We start from the raw sequence: 20,429 nt of genomic DNA, 5'->3' as shown, positions 1-20,429 counted from the left end.
ACCAGGATCAGGAACAGCTGAAACCCCTCCACCACCAGGCTCCTCAACAACAAACTCAATCATTTAAGGACTCTTGGCTTTTGCACATCATTGATTTTTTAAAATTTCTCTCTGTACTGCACAGTTTACAGAACTTATTTGTTTACATGTGCATGTTGCATACAGTTTTTTTTACACCAATACTACAAATCAGTGGTAATTCTGCTTCGCCCACAGGAAAAAAAGAATCTTAGGGTTTATATGATGTCATGGATGTACTCTGACAATAAATCTGAAATCTAAATTGATGGCATGAATAAAAATAAATGATCATAAGATAATTTTTGCAGAAATTAGGCAAATCAAACTGGTCAAAATGCCATGTATCTAAGTTCATGCATCTGTGAAACTCACATAGGTACAGGTTATTTTACATTCAGTCATGTGCAATGAAACATGATTATTTACTGATCTTCTAGTGAAGGTTCCTCAGGGGAAAGAAAAAAAAACATTAGGCTTTCAGCCAGAAACATAGGTCTCAAAATTATTACATTAAAGTAACAATATTATATAGGTGATAACACCATTGGCTAGACCAGAAAAAAAATTAAAGCAAGACTATGAAAAGGCAATTACATATATTTTAAAAAATAATTCATTTCTCAAAGGATAGATACTTTTCAAATTGGAATATATAAAGGATGTTGAGGTTAACAAAATAAAAATCAAGAAATAATCGAAATATGATCAGCATGTCTCTCAGGTGATTTAGAGGGCCTGCATCTCCATAACTCCAAAAGCCACACATACTGTGATATGGGTCAAAGGATATCAAATAAAGCGAAAACAGACTATGAGAGAAAACTAACAAGAAATTTAAAAAAAGCAGACAGGAAGAACTTTTATGAGGATATAAAATTGAAGAGAATAAAAAAGCCAAAATAATATGAAATACAAAGTAGTAGTACTTGAACAAATGTTTTTGTACCTTCCTTCATAACTGAAAACACTGGAAGTATCCCAAAAATACTGTCAGTAAGTGAGCAGGAAGTATCTTAAAACCAATGCAGCAAAAGAATGACAAGAACTTGAGTAACAATTCCACTGGACCCAATGGTCCACAACCCAAAGACTTAAAAGGAATGGCCACAGAGGTGGTGATTTATTAGTGCAACCTTCTAAAATTCTGGAGTGTCAGTGGATTGGGAAACTGCAGAGTAACCTATTTGAGAAAGGATTGCGAAAGGCAGCAGACATCTAGAGGCCAGTTAGCTTAACATTTGTCTTTGGGGAAAATGCTGGAATCGATAAGAAACTAGTAATAGGGCTAAAGTAGAACAATTAGTGAACCAAACTGATTTTATGAAACAGAAATATTCTGACAAATTTAGAATTCCATAAGAGTGCACCTACCAGGATCACCAATAGATGTGGCGTATTTGCTGAGTTAAATGTTTTAATTACTTTTTAAAAATAAAGTTTTGAATGCTTTTTAAATACAAGAGATATTAAGAAACATTTTGGCAGGTTTGACATTAACCCAAGCCACAGGATGGGGCATTGTCCATTTTCTCAGCAGTTGTTGAGTGGTGATTGTTCTGCATCCTGCCTAACCCCAACCCCCTGCCTCCAAAGTAGTGGCAATTATACAAACACAGACTTAAAAGCTGAGGAATCCATTAAGTATTTTCTCACCAGATCTCCACAAAAGTGCAAACAATAATTATGCCAGTAACCATTTCAAGCAGTTCATATTTAATTTGAAAATCTGATTTTGTTAAACATTGCTTAACAAGATGTTCATTTTTGTATTAATTCTGCACAACTAACTAATAAGTTCTTAATCTATAAACAAAAGTACCAGTGACCTCCAACTGTTAAAAAGTGCATGGACCTGGGCAGAATCAGTGTGATCTGCTCGTCAAACAATTCAACAATACTTATCCAAGGGCACAAGAAAAATATTTTTTCAGAAGCCATTACTAATTATAGATGAACCGAGGAGTTGGTCTTTAAAATGTAAAAAGGTAAAACAATGAAAACAGAAAAAAAAGCAAATGTCCAATAAGATCTCTACTCCAGAAACCAAAATCTTTAAAAAGCTTGAGGATTCAATATTCCACATTTAAATGATAAAAAGGACTATTAAATCACCAACTATTCACTCCAATTTGTCATATCATCTGTAATGATGAGGTTAAAATAAGTTCACCACATGTTTTGAGACTGTATTGGGGTCAAATTGTTAGGGAATGGGAAGCCTTATACTTTCTTTGATTTGAATCTATCAATTTGAATATACTCCATGGCCGAGCGTCCACATCACTCAGAAAGAAGAAGCTTCCAAGGACACTCAGCCCTCAAGTAAACCAATTTTTTCCTCATCTCAGCCCTGAAGGACTGATGCAGGAATTTTAGTTTCCTAATTTAACTCCTTTGCAATAAACATATCAATTTCTTATTGTAATTGGATATATTACTTTCTGTGCATCAAAAATCAAGGACACAGGATTCCTATGAGAACCAAATAGTTGCTTGGCATTTTACAGTTTTCGAATGCCTTCTACTAGAATGAAAACGTCCATTCTACGACTGATTCCACCTGTATTGAATTCATCCATTGTTATTGAATGAAGATCTACCGGGACCAATGCCCGAAGAGGGCGCACAAAATCAGTGAATCGGTGCGGACTCGAAAGGCCAACATGGCCTGTTTCCGCTCTGTAAATGGTTATATGGTTATATGGTGCAGGTTGAACCTCATTAATCTGGCCATTGCTGGACCACAGAAAATGCCAGAAAGTAAAAAATACACATAAAACAGCTGTCAAAGGAGTGTTAGATGCCTCAATCAGACCCATTTTCTGAGCTAAAAGGATCAAATATATCATAAATCAAATCCTGGTTTGCACAGTGGTTCACGCAATGCTTTTACAGCACCAGTGATCAGGATGGTGGGGGGGGGGGGAGTTCTGAATCCTATGCTGTCTGTAAGGGGTATGTACTAATGGTAGCAGATTCAAAACATGCTAGACCACGTGAATTATCGGACAACAGAGAGTCTGGTAATAGAGGTTCAACATGTACATTAAAGCCGTAGACCAACATCATCAATGTGGAACCCAAATTCCTCAATCACAAATTCTTAAAATTAGTAATATTTGACAGTGCAATGATTTAACCAGATGTGTTTTTTTAATAAGCTGAAGGTTTTTATAAGTCTAACTTTTCTGAATATTGTTACTCTTTTCGCTGATGTATGAACATCATATAGTTTTAGAACATAAAATAATTCCATCAAGCTGCCTTGAATGATTTATGAAAAGCATTTATTCTTCCAAAACAGGTTATGTCATGTTCCAGACTTGTTTGCTTGTCCCATTGGTACAGTGGAGACATTGCAGTTTATCTGGATTTAATATGGCACCAGAATGGAACCCCAAGTCTGAGGAACAACAGGAGGTTACGAACAGTGCGGCTGGATGTACAAAATCAGTAATTATGGAAAGGAATACCAAAAAATGCATATTGATTGCTCAATTTAATCTAAAATATTGCAACTTACTACTTTTAAAATTGATTACCATAGGTCCTATGTTAATAACAGTACCTTTTCCTTTGCTCTCAGTTGGCTGTTTGTCAGGCAAAGCCTCCACAGAAGCATCATCTCCTTTACTGAAACACAAAACACCACTGTGAGATGTTACTTAACATACGACTGCAAAATTAATTTAGCCAAGTCTCTTCTTTTAAGTAGTCTACACATATCACGAACAGGAATATATATACACTGCAACATAATAATCATGTTATTTTACAATGAAATCACAGGGCAGTGCTTTCAATGTAGTCTGTAAGGAGTTTCTACGTTCTCCCCACGTCTGTGTGGTTTTTCTCCGGGAGCTCTGGTTTCCTCCCACCACTCAAATCTTACTGAGGGTGTAGGTTAATTGAGTGTAAAATGGCTGCCTGCTGATTGGAGCTCCAATGCTCTATGTCTAAATTAATTTTTTTTAAAATGTAATAAATGACATTGAAATCAAATGAGTAAATCTTGATTATCCTCTCCCCTTTACATCAGTTTCCCAAGAGCCACATTATTAGGATTTTTGAGTACTTGTTTGATAAAGCTTTTGTAACTGTAAGTAAAAAAAAATTCTCGGAAGAAATATTGCGGAAAACACAACCAAACAAGTCTGGCACAAAAATAAGTAAGATTTGAACCAAATATAATGTCTGCAGTTCCAGCCGTGCTTCAGCACAAATGACGAGAATTCATTAATAGCAACAGCATTGGTGTTGCCACCTGCTATAATTCACTGCAGACCCAAATAACAATGCAGATAAATCACTAATCCACAAGGTGATTTCCTGTTTGTGCATGGGAAATTTCTAAACCAAGTCTTATGTCGAGCATCGCATTCAACTGATAAACATGAATTAGCTTGTAATCAACTTCTCAAAGCTCCCACCCAGGGTAGATGAATCCCATGTTCAAGTTGCTCATATGGCTAAAACAGAGGGAAGAGGCAGGATGGGAAAGGAGGCATCATAAGATGACACCATTTATTGCTCCCTACTGGATTTTTCACTTTGCTATTCCCTCCAGTCACATGTTCCAATGATGGCCTTTGCAGAAATCTACTTCCTAAATCAACAACTTGGTATTGTGAGACAGAGAACTGAACAAATCTCTAAAGCTCTTCAGTGGTTTTCTAACTTTTTTATCCCGCTCCCCCCCCCACCACCTTTCATACTTTAAGTAGTCCCTATGCCCTAGGTGCTCTGTGATTAGAAAGGGATTACTTAAAGTTGTACTTCAGAAAAAGGCAGCAAGAAATTACTATTAAGAGGATGCATTAATTTAGCTTCATGCAAGTGAGGCACTAAATTGTTCCATAGCATATTGATCCCACAAAGGCACAATACCCTGAGCCCAAGCCCTTGCCATCAAGCAATCATTTACACCTATCCCATTTCATTCTCCCCCCACTCCAGCAACTCCCCAAAAATATACCACTCACCTCTTCACTCGAGGCTATTTACAGACAAATTTGAATGTCTTTGAGATTTTGGAGGAAACAAGAAAGGTAAACAAGAAATCTGCAGATGCTGGGGCCTCATGCAATACACAAAAGTGCTGAAGAAACTTAGCGGGTCATGCAGCATCCATGGAAAGGAGAAGGCAGTCGATGTTTTGGGGTTGGGCTCTTCTTAGGTGTGAAGAGTTACCCAAAGGGCTCAGGCTCAAAGCTCGAAGGTCTTTTACATTCTATGGATGCTACATGACCTGGTGAGTTTCTCCAGCACCTTTGTGCCCTGCACCCTGAAGAATCAAACATAGTGACAGAGAGAACATGCAAACTCCACAGAGACCACACTGGAAATCAGAAGAGAACACAAATTGCTGGAGCCGTGAGCAGCAGCTCAATTAGCTGCACTAATGTACCATCCAAATGTTTTCTTTTTCTTCAATATTATTTAATACAAAATGAGGTGTCATGTACTTTGGTTAAAAGTTACACAAATAACAATTTTTTAAACATCCACAATCAAAGTGATTAGAATTGTGATAATCAGAATTCTATTCTACAGAATTGTAAATGCAGTCATTAACTGCCTCTGAAGTTGAGATGGATTTCTATTCAAGGATTTTGAAGTTGAGACCAATATTCTAATCAACTGTGATCATACTGCAGGGGCTACATGGCTACCATATATATATATATATATATATATATATATATATTCACATTTCACATAAAAGTCAACTCTCCATTTTTGGCCAAAATATCTGGAATTTTCCATGTCGTGCAAAAGTCAACCCTGGTCACTCCCCTCAGCCCCAGCCAGTCATGGTCCAGAGCTCCTGATGCCTCAGTCGCGAACTCTCACCTCAGCCCTGGCTGCCTGCTGATTGGAGCTCCAATGCTTTGAATTGCAGCTCCCCGCCGATTGGAACCCTGATGCCTTGAACTTGAATTCATGCTTAGGCCCTGGTCGTTCACCAATTGGTACTCCCGATGCATCCAATGACACATATACTTACTGCAGTCCTGACCTCCGCCATGATAGGACATGTTCCTTAATGTGTAGAGTATGCATTATGACTTTAATTCATTGTGTTTTTGTTCAGAGATCATTTGGACTTCTGCTGACATAGTATTTTGGATTCTAGCGTGAATTTCAGCCTCTCAAAACTAGTATCCATATAATAATCGACTCCATATATTTAATGTGGTACACAATATTTGATTTTTACAAGTATATACATTAAATCCTACTTTTGTTTGTTATATTCGTATGCATTCTTCCCATTGCTTACAAATGCTCATTAAATTGTGTTGAAATCAAGATAGAGAAAATACAGATAAAGATCCATTTTATCCCAGCATTTTACTCTATTTCTAAAAGCAATGTTTTAGTTCAGGTATTGATTAAAATTGTTGCCTTCAAACATTAAAACCAGAGTAGAGAAAAATGGTGAAAGTAACTTGGCATAGTAAAGATCAAAGTACTCTGCACAATAACTGAAGATACCACTGAGTTACAACCCAGGCCATTTTAAAACATAAATCAAATTTTCTGAATTCTGCAACTTAAATCACATTCTATTATGCACAGATATCAAACTTCTAATTTTGTATGTTTTTAAACATTTTTGGCATGTTGTTTCCATTTTGATCTTCCCAAACGACAAGTACTGAGTTAAACAGGCCTACCTGTTCTTTTCTGCCATCTTGCACGATGGTCCAACTTTGGAAGAAAAAAAATCAATATTAATTTAAGTTATAACCTTTATACATAATGCAATTTGACAAAAACTATGCAGTTATTTATGGATGGAAAACAAACTGTAAATAGCAGAAAATTGAACCCATCATCATCAGTAATTTTAAGCAGCCCCAAGACAAATAATATGATCAAGAGAAAAAAAAACTCTACTGCAAGGCAAAAATGCCTTTATATTTCATACAACTTTAAACCAAAGAAAAATAAATAGGAAAACAAGGAGCAAATCCAGAATCTCCATCCCTATCTCTGTGTACAAAATAACACCATGGAAACACAAAAATACTGGAGGAACTCAGCAGGCCTAGCATTGTCAAAAGGAGGTAAAGATACATAACCAACATTTCGGGCCTGAGCCCTTCTTCAGACATGACAGTCTCTAGGGAGGTAAACTTTCGATCTTTGATGAACACAAGGTGAGTGTAGAAGTAACAGTTGAACATGTGGATCTGGCAGAGGATGAAATGTTGGTGGGGTCTGTGGCATGTTGGGGCGAGTGAGGTTCAGAGCCGTGGCAGCAAGATACCAAAGCAGTGAGATAGGATCTCACAGAACTTCAGTCCATTCAAAGAGAGAATTTCTTCAGGGTAGGCATCCCTTAAAGAAGAATCGCAGTAGAGTAGGGGTCTCCAAAGTGGTCAATATCAACCCCCAGGGGGTCGGTGGAACCATCAAAGGGATTGAAAGGGGGTTGATAACATGGGGTGGAAAACAGTTGATTTAAAATAGCACCTCCACACCCTCCAACAGTCCAGCACAGGAGGTGGGGGAGGCTTACTTGCCACGAACCTTTATATGGCGCCATCACGCTTATCCCCTCATTGCACATGCGCTAGCCGGCTGCACACAACCTGCAGACCCTGGAACATTGCTTTCTGCCCTTAATTTGCCCTCCATTTGGGGGTGTAGGACAAATTAACATCTGCCTCAAGGTGGCACTGGACAGAGAACAGAAGGGTCATAAGCTGGACTGTCCAGCCTAAAACTGGATGTCTGGCCACCCTACTCAGCCCCCCAATATATTCCAAACACCAACTTCTATGCTGAACTCTCCCAATGCTGCTTTCATTAAGCATACAGGTTTTCATATTGTAAAATAGAATGGAAAAGTTAAGAATTTTTGGTGATACTGAAACTAACATTTTACAATTTATTGAAACATTAAAATATTTTCACAGCATTATGGTTACTGCTTAAACATTAATAAAAATTATGTGGTTCCACTTCAATTCCTTTTAACCTTTCATAATTTCAAAAGTAATCTATCCATCATTCCTTTTCACAATGCAAAGGTCAGTTAATCAACTTCTTATAATCGGCTAAGGTTCCTTCCTTAAGATTTAATAAATGGGTAATAAATGCTCTCCTTACCAACAATGCCAATGAATCAATAAAATTTTTTGGTACCTAGACTGGATAGGGATGATCTGAATTGTATTCTGCCATGTGCTTTATAATTTGTACAACCATGTCAAAAAATATTTAATGAAATTGCAATAAATGCATCAGCTTATCAGAACAGACTGCCAAGACAATTCTCCAGCAATTTAATGAATAAAGCACAGTAAACTACAGTTCCAATGGAATTACTGGTCTTGTGATTTGATTTCCATTAGCATGAATGGTCAGTTTGCTAAATTAAATTATGATAAAATATATCTTAAAAGGGTAATAAGATTGTGAGATTGAGTTATTAGGTCACATTTCACAAACAGATGTAATGGGGAATGCTTGTGAGAGTTTCAGAAGTAGGTGTGAATGGTCCAGCATGTTTGAACAGTGTCCAGGCTTGAGAACTGAGAAATCTTTTGCTGCTAGACTGGTGCCAGAGTTTTAAAATTTCTGGTTTGTTGTCCTAAGAGGGGCCTGAACCAAAATATATGGTATCTTTTGGAAAAACCCAAGGGGGAAATTTCTTCGTCAGACACTTCAGTTGGTGATTGAAGGAGATCAGCTTTTGTGTCTAATGAACAACTGATATCTTTCTGAAACCAACAAAGATGTTCCTGAGTGGTAACAACTTAAAGCACCACAGATTGGTGAATAATAAATGTTTAATTCTATGTTGAAGAGCCATGACTACCAGCCCCCCCACATCTCCATCGGGCACACAAAACTCAAAACGGTCAACCAGTTTACCTATCTCGGCTGCACCATTTCATCGGATGCTGGGTAGGTCACGTCACCAGAATGGAGGACCATCGTCTTCCCAAGATTGTGTTATATGGCGAGCTCTCCACTGGCCACCGTGACAGAGGTGCACCAAAGAAGAGGTACAAGGACTGCCTAAAGAAATCTCTTGGTGCCTGCCACATTGACCACCGCCAGTGGGCCGATATCGCCCCAAACCGTGCATCTTGGCGCCTCACAGTTCGGCGGGCAGCAACCTCCTTTGAAGAAGATCGCAGAGCCCACCTCACTGACAAAACCCAACACCCAACCCACCAATTTTCCCCTGCAACCGTGTCTGCCTGTCCCGCATCGGACTTGTCAGCCACAAACGAGCCTGCAGCTGACGTGGACATTACCCCTCCATAAATCTTTGTCCGCGAAGCCAAGCCAAAGAAAAAAAAAGAAAAATTCTATGTACAGAATGGAAGATTGTCTGATACCAGTGAACTTGGAGGTTAAAAGTCAACAATTTGACAGTGAAAAATAACCATCCTGAACACACATTACATACACGTGCGATTACCATTTAAAGGGGGTTAAGTTAGGTTAAGTTAACAGTAATAAGTATTGATCTTATTATTATGTATTGAGAAAAATAAAACTTGTTTAAGTGGCCATTGTCTTGGTGAATTTCTGTTGTTGCTGGGTTTTTTTAGTCCTTTGGGCTCGTAACAACAGATAATGTTTATATTGCAGAGGGGCTGATTCTAGTGATAGAAGCTAAGTTATCAGTGATACAAACTAAGTACTGTAGTTTAAAATGACTGGGAATACAAATGGATCAGAGCAGATATCAAGGTGGGTTGAAAAGCATGAAAATGCATTTTAAACCTGCAGTTCTTGATCAACGAATATCTTCCATTCTTTTTGGAACTCCTATCTTGTCCAAATAAAATTCCTGCAGGTTCACTTATCTCAAAAGTTGAGCATCTCCCAAAAATTAGAAATCAGAATGAAAGGTGCAAAAATCTATCTTGGCATTTAACCCAAGATCATATAGAATTTTGAAGTGTCAGGTTACCAGAATTACTCAAATCACACAATTTGAGAAACAAGTCTGCCACACCATAAGAGCTGCAGTTACACTTGCAGGTTTAATCAATCCAGGAAACTTAATTTACAGTGCCAGTTTACACACTACCATATAGCTGAAGTAAATTCCACCAATGTTGAACTTGACAACAAATCAGCAAGTTGCAACAAAATCTTCACAGATGTCAGGTTAAATCAATTTAATTTTTAAAAAAATTCTCACCAACTTTCACATCAGTTCTATTTATGAAATAATGGATACCAATTCACTAAAAATAATGAATCCCATCAGTGACTAAATGCCCATGCAATGTTAAAACTGCTCATCATAGCCAGAGAAAAGTTCTGACTGCAATTCTTTGAATTCTACAACTTCGAATTTGATACATTTTTCTCCTCCTTCACTTCTATGCTCACTCAGTACCATGAGAGATTCTTCTTTAAATATTTCTACTGCCAACCATCTGAATGTAGCCAAAGTATTTCCATAACTTCACTTTCAGATTCCAACACCTCTGCAATCTACCACAGATTAATCTTTCACCACCAAATATATGCCTTTACTATTAAAGATGCTTATCTGGTGCAATTGAATATTTAGAGAAACCCAAACCCTTCCCTAACCTCAGTGCTCTTTATCCTAACTGTCACTTGACTATCCAATATTCTACTTGCTCCAACTTTTATATTCACTTGTATATTTTGACCCATAAATATCCTGAAATTCTCTGCATCTTATCTCCATCCTGACTTGACAATTTCTTCCCACTTTGGGTCTTCTACATGACCCCTTCGCTTAAAAAAAACTCAGCCTCTCTGTCCACTATGAGCAAACCTTCCCTAAACCCAATTGTTCTATTGGAGGTCTGCAAACCCTGGATATTTATGATCAGGCCTTAATTCAGAGCAGCACATACTGTTAATGAATACTAGCTTTTCCATTTATTGCAAAAGATTAAGGAGTACATATTTTGACTTTTAAAAAAAAATATATAATCACAAAAGACATGCTTGTCTGCAATGATACAGCAGATTTGGTTTCTCTGCAGAAATGCAGACCCCAGAAAAGTAAACACCTTTTACTCATCTTAGATGCCTTCAAAACTGAATTGTTTACTGGACCATACAAGGTAATAAACATATTGCTAGATTGGAGAATACAAGGCAAACCAGGTAAAGATGGTAAACTATTGATGAATCTAATGAGATTTTAAAACACTGCACTTTCAATATACTATTACAGAGGCTCTTTATTCTACATTTAATTAAACTTAAATTGCCTTGATGTATTGTAGAGATGCAAATTCAAGTCTGAATCAATTATACAAGCCTGTGGATTATCCCAGGACAATAATTATGCTTCCACAAAAGAATTCAAGCTGTCAATTGTTGGCTTTTCACTTCAGGAAGTTCCTGGTTCAGTTTCCACTTCAGACACTCAAAAACAAAAATCCAACTTGGTACTACAACATTCTATTAAATGCAGTCTGTCAGATACAACCCTGAAGCGATGCCCCACCAATTCTCTCATGTTGACATGAATAGATCATACGGCATCCTTGGGGGTCCTGTTTAATCTTTCATGTTTTGGTCATCATCACATTTCTATTTGTAGGAGTTGCAGCACACAAATTAGCTGTTGTATTTCATAAATTCTTGCAGTGATTATGACTAAAGGAAGATATTTATTTTTATTTAAATGAAGATATTAAATTTAGACATACAGCATGGTTACAGGCCCTTCTAGCCCATGAGCCCCAGCCACCCAAATACCCCAATTAACCTACATCTCCCGAATATTTTTGAACATTGGGAGGGAAACCAGAACACAAAAGGGAGTGAAAGTTTTGAAAAAGGGAAAATTTGAACCATGGATTTCTTTAAAAAAAAGTGGATTAAAGTTCATATCAAACTGGGCAAAGGAATTTTACATTACTCGACATTTGCAGCAATGATTTAACTAACAGACAATGTCAGCACCTAGGAGACAAAAAGTTGCACCCATTCCAAAATTTAACATTAAACAGCTCCCCTGACCAAGAAATGGCAGCTAGAGTGGACAACCTCATACAGAACCCACCAGAGGAAGACAAATACTCTGCGTTGAAGACGCTGCTCATCAGCGCCTATGGGGTCTCCAGAAACCAGAGAGCAGTCAGGCTCATGCACCTGGACGGCCTAGGGGACAGAACGCCAACTGCCCTAATGGACAAAATGCTCACGCTGGCAGAGGGCCACAAACCATGCCTCATGTTTGAGCAGGCATTCTTAGAAGAGATGCCTGATGACATCTAGCCGCTGCTAGTGGATGCTGATTTCAGCGACCCTGCAGTTGTAGCAAAGGCAGACATGCGCACAGAGGAAGAATGAAGCTGCCATGAATCAGCTGACATGCTCCCAAATAGAGCAGCAGTCCAAAACCCAAACAAGCAGGGATGAACCAAGCCCTTGTAAACCAGCAAAGGGAGCAGAAGAGTGATGGTATTTCTACCACCAGCGAGAAGCTCGTAAATGTAAGGAGCCCTGCGCATTTCCAAGAAATGCCCAGGCCAGCTGCCGCTAATGGCTTTGGCGGCTGGCCATGCAAACAGCCTACTACGTGACAGACAAGACCACTGGCCATCTCGTTGATATTGGGGCCAAACTCAGCGTCTTTCCACTGACACCACTAGAGACCTGAACATGGCCACATGGGCTCACCCTGCAGGTGGCCAACAATACTGCCATAAAGACTTTCAGCACACAGAGAGTGGTGGTATATCTTGGCAGCGAAACCTTCCGCTGGGATTTCACGCTGGCCACGGTGGAGAAGCCACTGCCCAGCGCAGACTTCCTCTGAGCTCACAGCCTGTTCGTGGACCTCAAGGCCAAGCGGCTGGTGCATGCCCAGATGTTCAAGATGATCCAACTTGCTGCCACCAAAGTTCAGAACCAGCAAACGGCCACAGTCACCACTCCCACCAACAAGTACAGCCAACTTTTGGCCGAATTTCCCTCCATCCTCAGGCCTCAGTTCACGTTCACAATGCTGAGACACGGTGTGCAGCACCACATCATGACGCAGGGTTCTCCCCTCCACTTGAGGGCCAGACGCCTCCCCCAGACAAGTTCCAGCTGGCTAAGGAAAAGTTCAAACATACAGAGGAGCTGGGGATCATCCATAGGCCCGTAGCCCTCCCCTCTGCATGTGGTAACCAAAGCCACTGGGGGCTGGAGACTTCGCAGGGACTATCAGCGCCTAACGATTCATCTACCCCAGACCACTACCCAGTCCCCCACATACAGGATTTCACAGCCATCCTACACGGTGCGATTGTTTTCTCCAAAATCGATTTGGTACAAGGCTACCACCAAATCCCAGTTCACAGATGACATCGGGAAGATGACCATCACAGCAGGCCTTTTTGAAAACTGTTTTGAGTTCCTGCGCATGCCTTTTGGACTAAAATGAAATGCAGACCTTCCAGCGCCTAATGGATACAGTGGGCAGAGACCTAGACTTTGTTTTCATCTACCTGGACAACAACTTTATCACCAGCAGGAACCACCAGGAACACACTACCCACCTACGCAAACTCTACTCCCACCTGACTGACTGTGGCTTCAGTCAACCCAGTAAAGTGCCAGTTCAGCCAGATGATCATTTCCTAGGCTACAGGATCACAAGGGATGGAGTGACATCTTTGCTCAAGGAGGTGGAGAACATTCGGCAGTTTACAAGGCCAACCACGGTCATGGGCCTTCAGGAATTCATCGGCATGATCAATTTTTACAACCGCTGCAATACGAACCATGTGCCCCCTCTTTGCCATAATGACCTCCAAACAGAAGGACTTGGTTTGGAGTGAGGAGGTAGCACTACTTTCAAAAGGTCCAAGGAGGCCCTAGCCTATGCCACGTTGCTGGTCCACCCCAGAAAGGATGTTCCCAACTCCATGACAGTCGACGCATTGGCCACAGCGATAGGGGGCGTACTCGAACAGCTGGTCAACAAACATTAGAGGCCACTGGCTTTTTACATCCGCCATTTGCGGGTCCACCTCCACCTCCACCCCCGAGTTAAAATACGGTGCTTTTGACCTGGAACTCTTAGCCCTCTACCTTGCGGTCAGGCATTTCCGTTATTTCCTCGAGGGTAGGCCTTTCACCATGTTTACCAACCAAAGGTTTCAGACCCCTGGTTGGCCCGCCAGCAGCGTCACTTGGCATATGTTTCGGAATTCACCAGCAATATTCAAAACATCTCCAGCAAGGAAAATGTCACCGCTGACACCCTCTCAAGACCAGCCATCCAGTCGTTGGCACCAGACCTAGACTATCCTGAGCTTCCACGGGTGCAAGACGATGACGTGGAGACCCAGGCTTTTTGCACAGCCATCACCAGCCTCCACTTCGAAGAAATCTCCCTGCCAATTCACCTTGGCCTTGTGGACACAGCTCGCCTCCCTCCTTGGCACGAAACTCCACCACACCACCGCCTACCACCCACAGTCCAATGGCCTGATGGAATGTTTCCAGCTCATGGCCCACCTGACTGGACCCAATTGAGTGGACAAGCTCCCATGGGTGCTCTTTGGATTCTGGACAGCCGAGTTGGTATACGGAGTGTTAGGTAAAAACATCATGAGCTGGGAATGTAGAGGGAGTCACCCAGTGCTGGGCCGTAACAAGATGCAGTTGTGACCTTGTACTCTCAAGATAAGAGTGGGGATGACAAATTGATGTGCAGGAGGCTAGCAGAGAGGGACAGCAACAGTTTATTCATTGGACAATGTCATGGTATGATAATTTACTAAGTACGTATCCTAAGGTATATAAAAAACACCACTTGCTGATAACGGCAGAATGCGCCTTCTCCAACTAACACTGTTAGTTGCAAGTGTTACAACCCGGCAATAAAGAACAAAGAACCTTGATTTCGATTCAGTCTGGTGTTTGACTCACTCATTCATGAACAAAGCAGACCTAACAGGAGCCCCCTTAACCCTCCCCAGAAAGTTTCTTCCCGCCACCAAGGGTGCAGACACAGAAGGAGGGGAGCACTGCAAAAACTGAGGGACAGGTTGGCTCCCTTGTACCACGTCCTCCCTCGTACCATGGACACCCCCCCCCCCCACCTTGGTGACCGCAGACTTAAAGACAACTATGTGCTCGTTTGCTGAGGTGTGCACTACCCCCCCACCCCAGCAACCCTACAAGGTGATACACAGCAGCACGCTCGCTTTAGACACTGGGGACAGGACGAAGTGTTCACAGCCAACCGCCTGAAGCCTGTGCATTTCAACCTCAGCCAGCCAGTTGCCCTACAGCCCGCCAGGCATAGGGGCAGGCCCCCTAAAACAAAACAAACACAGGACTCAGGGGCGCAGGACACTATCACCGATTCTGGGGGTGGGGGTGTTGCCGCATCACTGACGGCAGGCAAACTGGCTCCGTGTATTACGGTTGCGGCAGCGGAGCAGCCACATCAAGATGGTGCCGTTGGGATAGTCCTTTCTGCTGGCCAAGTGGGGCCCGCATACGTGCTGGGTAACGTCATTATGTCATTTCCGGCGCAAGGGGAGGGCTTACCCTCGGCCTTATAAGGTGCAGCGCGGGAAGATTCAATAAACAACTGGAGTGCAAACAAGCCAACTATTTGTATCGTTCTTCCCGACTCCATTTAGCTACCACTACAAGCTAAGTTTTGTTGAACTTTTAAGGAAGGGAAGAACAGTTCAACAACATATTAAACCACCATTCTCAATGAGATCCACAACACATTTGGGGGGGGGGGGGGGGGGGGGACACAAACTGAAATGATAAAAAATTTTTTTGTGTTTTATGTAGTTTATAGAAGTACAGAATAAACAAACTAAACTTGACTGCTTCCCAGGAAAGAGTACCCATAAACTTTGAGCAGAGTCCCAGGACTATAGCTAAAAATTGTTGAAAATGGCTGTGCTAAACTGTGCCACACCTTATAAGGCCGCGGGTTAGCCCTTCCCTTGCACCGGAAATGACATCATGACGTTACCCAGCACGTATCCTTCTTCATTCAACAAAATAAAATATGCAGCAAATAGTACAACTCAGGTTTATCTGAAAAGGTGGGACCAGCTCTATTTCAGATAAGCAATATTTTTGGATAACCGTTCTTTTAAAAAAATTAAACAGCCCAGCAGCAACAGCAAATCACTCGTAACAGTGTTTGAACAACAAGGGAAGGCTTTTAATGCATGAAATAATGTTTAATTCTCAGAAAAAAAAATAACCTGAACAAAATATGATACAGTAAATCGAAGACCAAAACCTCAAAATTCTAGTCAGAGGTGTTTCCAAAATTTTTTCAACCTGTGATATCAGATTGGCTCCGAAAAAGTTACAGATAACTGAGGATTTCTGATTGTTTGGATATTCTCATTTATCAGAAATTTTTTGGAGGCAATTGACATGATTTCGGCTTTGAAAATTTTCAGATAATTGGAAATATCTGATTTTTCTGAAATCCTCAAATTGTCTGCAAAAAAAATTCAGAGCCGAAAAGACCATACTTCCAGGTCCAAAAAAATGTAGGATAACTGAGGATTTCGGATAATCTGATTTTGGATTATTGGAGTTATAATGCATTTTTTTTTGTGACTTGCAGTGAGTAGAGTGTGCTATAGTATTGCACTCAAATGTACTTCATTATTTCACAAAGTTTTGATAAATTGGAAGAATATGCAGATTAAAAATAAACTCGTCAAATAAATATTAAATGTACTGCACCTGTCTATGAGTACTACCAACATTGTCTGCAAGCTCCTCAGCTAATATGTGCACAGCAAGACATCAAATTCAGCGCATGAAATGTCAAAAGTTAATCTTGATGTCCATTAAGGTTTGGCTTAAATGGTGCAATAAATTCTGTTGCAGAACAAGAAGGCAGCAATAAATAAATAAATAAATAGATAGATAGATAAATAAATCAGAAAATAGAAAAGTTAATCATAAGCAATAAGAGTACCAACAATTGAACACATTCCAAGATAGGAACTTGGAGAATATAATGGTGTTCTTAAAAATGACACTGAAGCTTCAAGCTGATGAACTTTCATGGGAACTGGGTGAAGTTATGACAGAGCATTTTTACACAAAATGTCCCAAAGCATTCTAGATATTATCAAAGTATGACCACGAACCACAAAAGGAGATTTTAGGCAATACTATCTTCAAAGAAGACATCAAAGAATAGCATTCAAATTTAACTGATAATCCACCTCATACTTCTTCCCTACTGCACTCTCCCACCCATTACTTAACCAGCCCCAACCCCAATGTTTACTCCTCCAATCCACTCTTACAAAATTCTATGCTGTGACTGAATTGTGCTCTAATTAATCTTTAGTTATAATATATATTTTTTTAAAATAAAGGAATTGTGGGCTGGACACAATTACCCTCAGAGAGAAGCCATTGTCGGAGACACAAAGTCTGGTAAAAGGGCAATAAAACCAGAAAAGTGATTGTTCATTGAAATATCTAGAACAATAGGGTATGCTCAAGAAGATTATCTGGTTAAAAATATGTTTACCCATATTTTTAGAATGGAAACTCAGAAGCATTTAACAAAATCAGCAGTGAGGTCATGTCATGTGATCAATGACACCTTTAATATTATACTAGTTTTCATCTGAGGTCAGAAATGTAGTTGCCTCCGGTTAGAGGTACAGTGCATGTTCTCTTTACCATGGGAGATACACAGAATCAGAAGAAGCCACTTCAGCTGCCTTTTTGAGGAGGGGATATTTTCACCATGTCCATTTTTACATGGCTGCTTCATGTAGCCCTTGCCAGGGTTTGTGAAATTTTTCTTTTTTATTGGTTTTTATAATAAATACAGTACAAGGTAACAAAACTGAAGATACAACATCACATATGTGTGTGTAAATATAAATTTCAAGATAAAACTTCAAACAGCATAAACTCGGTCCCTTCTCCACTGCTCTGGATGAAGACAGGAAAGACAAAAAAAATCCACCTAACATACTCTATTTAAAAAAAACTAACCAGAGGGTTACATATATTTTGTAGCTTTGCTTTATACCATGAATCAAAAACCAAAGTTAAGATTATATCTCATCTGGAAGAGCGAGTACATCTAATCACATTAAAAGCATTTACGTCAAAGGAAAACAAGACATAAACGGTCACCATGCATCTTCAAATTTCACTGATACATGATGTCTAATTTTTTCTAAACTTAAAAAGGACATAATACAAGAACGATTGAAACACTGTTGAAGATCTAGAGTCTTTCCATTTGAATAAGATGGCTCTTCTAGCCAACAATGTAGAGAAGGCCACAACCTGTTACGCAGATACAGAAAAACTCCCTATATCTGGCTCAATAACCCCAAAAAGAGCAGTTATTCGATTTGGTTTTAAACAGTTGAAAAGATATTAAAACTTTCTTTCCAATATATATTTCTAAGGATGGAATACTGCTGTATAGATTTCAATTGTAAATCTGTCCATAATGGACAATCCAATTTGTCAGAATAAAAAAATCCCAAAAGTTAGATAATGAATATTTCTTTGGCTTGGCTTCGCAGACGAAGATTTATGGAGGGGGTAAATGTCCACGTCAGCTGCAGGCTCATTTGTGGCTGACAAGTCCGATGCGGGACAGGCAGACACGGTTGCAAGGGAAAATTGGTTGGTTGGGGTTGGGTTTTTCCTCCTTTGCCTTTTGTCAGTGAGGTGTGCTCTGCGGTCTTCTTCAAAGGAGGTTGCTGCCCGCCGAACAGTTTGAGGCGATATCAGCCCACTGGCGGTGGTCAATGTGGCAGGCACCAAGAGATTTCTTTAGGCAGTCCTTGTACCTTTTCTTTGATGCACCTCTGTCACGGTGGCCAGTGGAGAGCTCGCCATCTTGGGAAGGCGATGGTCCTCCATTCTGGAGACATGACCCACCCAGCGCAGTTGGATCTTCAGCAGCGTGGATTCGATGCTGTCGGCCTCTGCCATCTCGAGTACTTCGATGTTGCTGATGAAGGCACTCCAATGAATGTTGAGGATGGAGCGGAGACAACGCTGGTAGAAGCGTTCTAGGAGCCGTAGGTGATGCCGGTAGAGGACCCATGATTCGGAGCCGAACAGGAGTGTGGGTATGACAACGGCTCTGTATACGCTTATCTTTGTGAGGTTTTTCAGTTGGTTGTTTTTCCAGACTCTTTGGTGTAGCCTTCCAAAGGCGCTATTTGCCTTGACGAGTCTGTTGTCTTAACAGCTCAGTAATAACATCTAAAATTAGGTAGGGCCATACTTCCATCTTTTTTTCAATTTTTGTAAATGAAATTTACTATTTCTAGAATTTTTGTTCCTTCAAATAAAGGAAGAAACTTTTGAGTCAATATTAGCAAAAAATACTTCAGGATGAAAACTGGAATCTCTTGAAATAGATATAAAAACATAGGTAACATTATCAATTTTAACTCCATTAATACAACCTATTAAAGATTATGATAAAAGAGCAATCTCATACTCAAATAGGAGAAAAATTGAGTTTGTATAAATCTTTAAATTGTTTTACATAAATTGTGGTTTGTGAAATCATTGTAGAAGAAAACATGAGTTTTGAAACCTCCATGCGAAAGAGGGAAATTATTCATATGAAGAAACAATTCTCTGAAAACTACAAGAATTTCGAGTTTTGAAAAGTCTGATGCCTCACACCTATTCCATAATTACTTTTGAGCAACAATTTAAAGAATCAGATTTTCAACACCAAAACTAACTGAACTTTAAAAATGGACTTTTCAGAATTATATCTGAACTGTAATGGTTTTAGGATTTGCCATACACACATTATATATATTTGCACGTAGTATGGTTAAGTTTATTAATAAAAATTATTGTTTTGAAGATACCATTGTCTTGGTGAATTTCTAGGTCATTACAATGCAACCAAAGAAAATTCACATTCCACATCATCCACATGCAAGGTTATTTCCAGAAACAGTAACAATTTACATATTAGCATCCCTTTACTGATTCTTATTCAGTTATGGTTTTTAGACTGCAATGTTGGGAAAATCACAGAAAAAAATTAACATAATTTCTGCCCACGTGGTCATTCATACTGGGCGTCCTTTTAGACTGCAAGTACCCAAGTGCAACAGTCCCACTGGTTGGATGTGCAGTAGAGAGTCCTGCAGGATAAATCATGGTGCAGGAATTGACCCATATTTCCTGCACATTTCTTTTCAGACTGCCTGTGGAGCTGCAAAATTCCTTGATTGTGCTGTTATATGCCTGCAGTCTAAAAACCATAATTGCTTAAGATTGGATTCCTTGATACCCAGACCACAAGTGTGACCCAAAGTTTTCACCAATTATCACTTTAATGATGTACTCCATCCCACTCTTAATCCCACAATAAAGAGATACAGCAAAGCTTCTGTCTGGTTATCATTTCAGATTTTGTTTCA

General features: G+C 39.9%; 1 protein-coding gene across 5 annotated transcripts in view; it reads right to left on the bottom strand.

Moving 5' to 3' along the window:
- nap1l4b (nucleosome assembly protein 1-like 4b) overlaps nt 1–20,429 on the bottom strand; it is an 88,968-nt gene that overhangs the window by 66,323 nt on the left and 2,216 nt on the right. For all 5 annotated transcript variants that reach the window (XM_069900890.1, XM_069900870.1, XM_069900899.1 and 2 more), the window contains exons 2-3: nt 6,702–6,735; nt 3,590–3,654 (exon numbers count right to left, since the gene is read on the bottom strand). In XM_069900890.1, the coding sequence (XP_069756991.1) occupies nt 3,590–3,654; nt 6,702–6,718 (82 nt within the window). In that variant the 5' untranslated portion in view covers nt 6,719–6,735. The remainder of the gene's footprint in view (nt 1–3,589; nt 3,655–6,701; nt 6,736–20,429) is intronic.

Source organism: Narcine bancroftii, chromosome 1 (genome assembly GCF_036971445.1).
Source record: "Narcine bancroftii isolate sNarBan1 chromosome 1, sNarBan1.hap1, whole genome shotgun sequence".
Lineage (NCBI taxonomy): Eukaryota > Metazoa > Chordata > Chondrichthyes > Torpediniformes > Narcinidae > Narcine > Narcine bancroftii.
The sequence above is the reverse complement of the archived record's forward strand: the minus strand, read 5'-3'. Positions and strand labels throughout refer to the sequence as shown.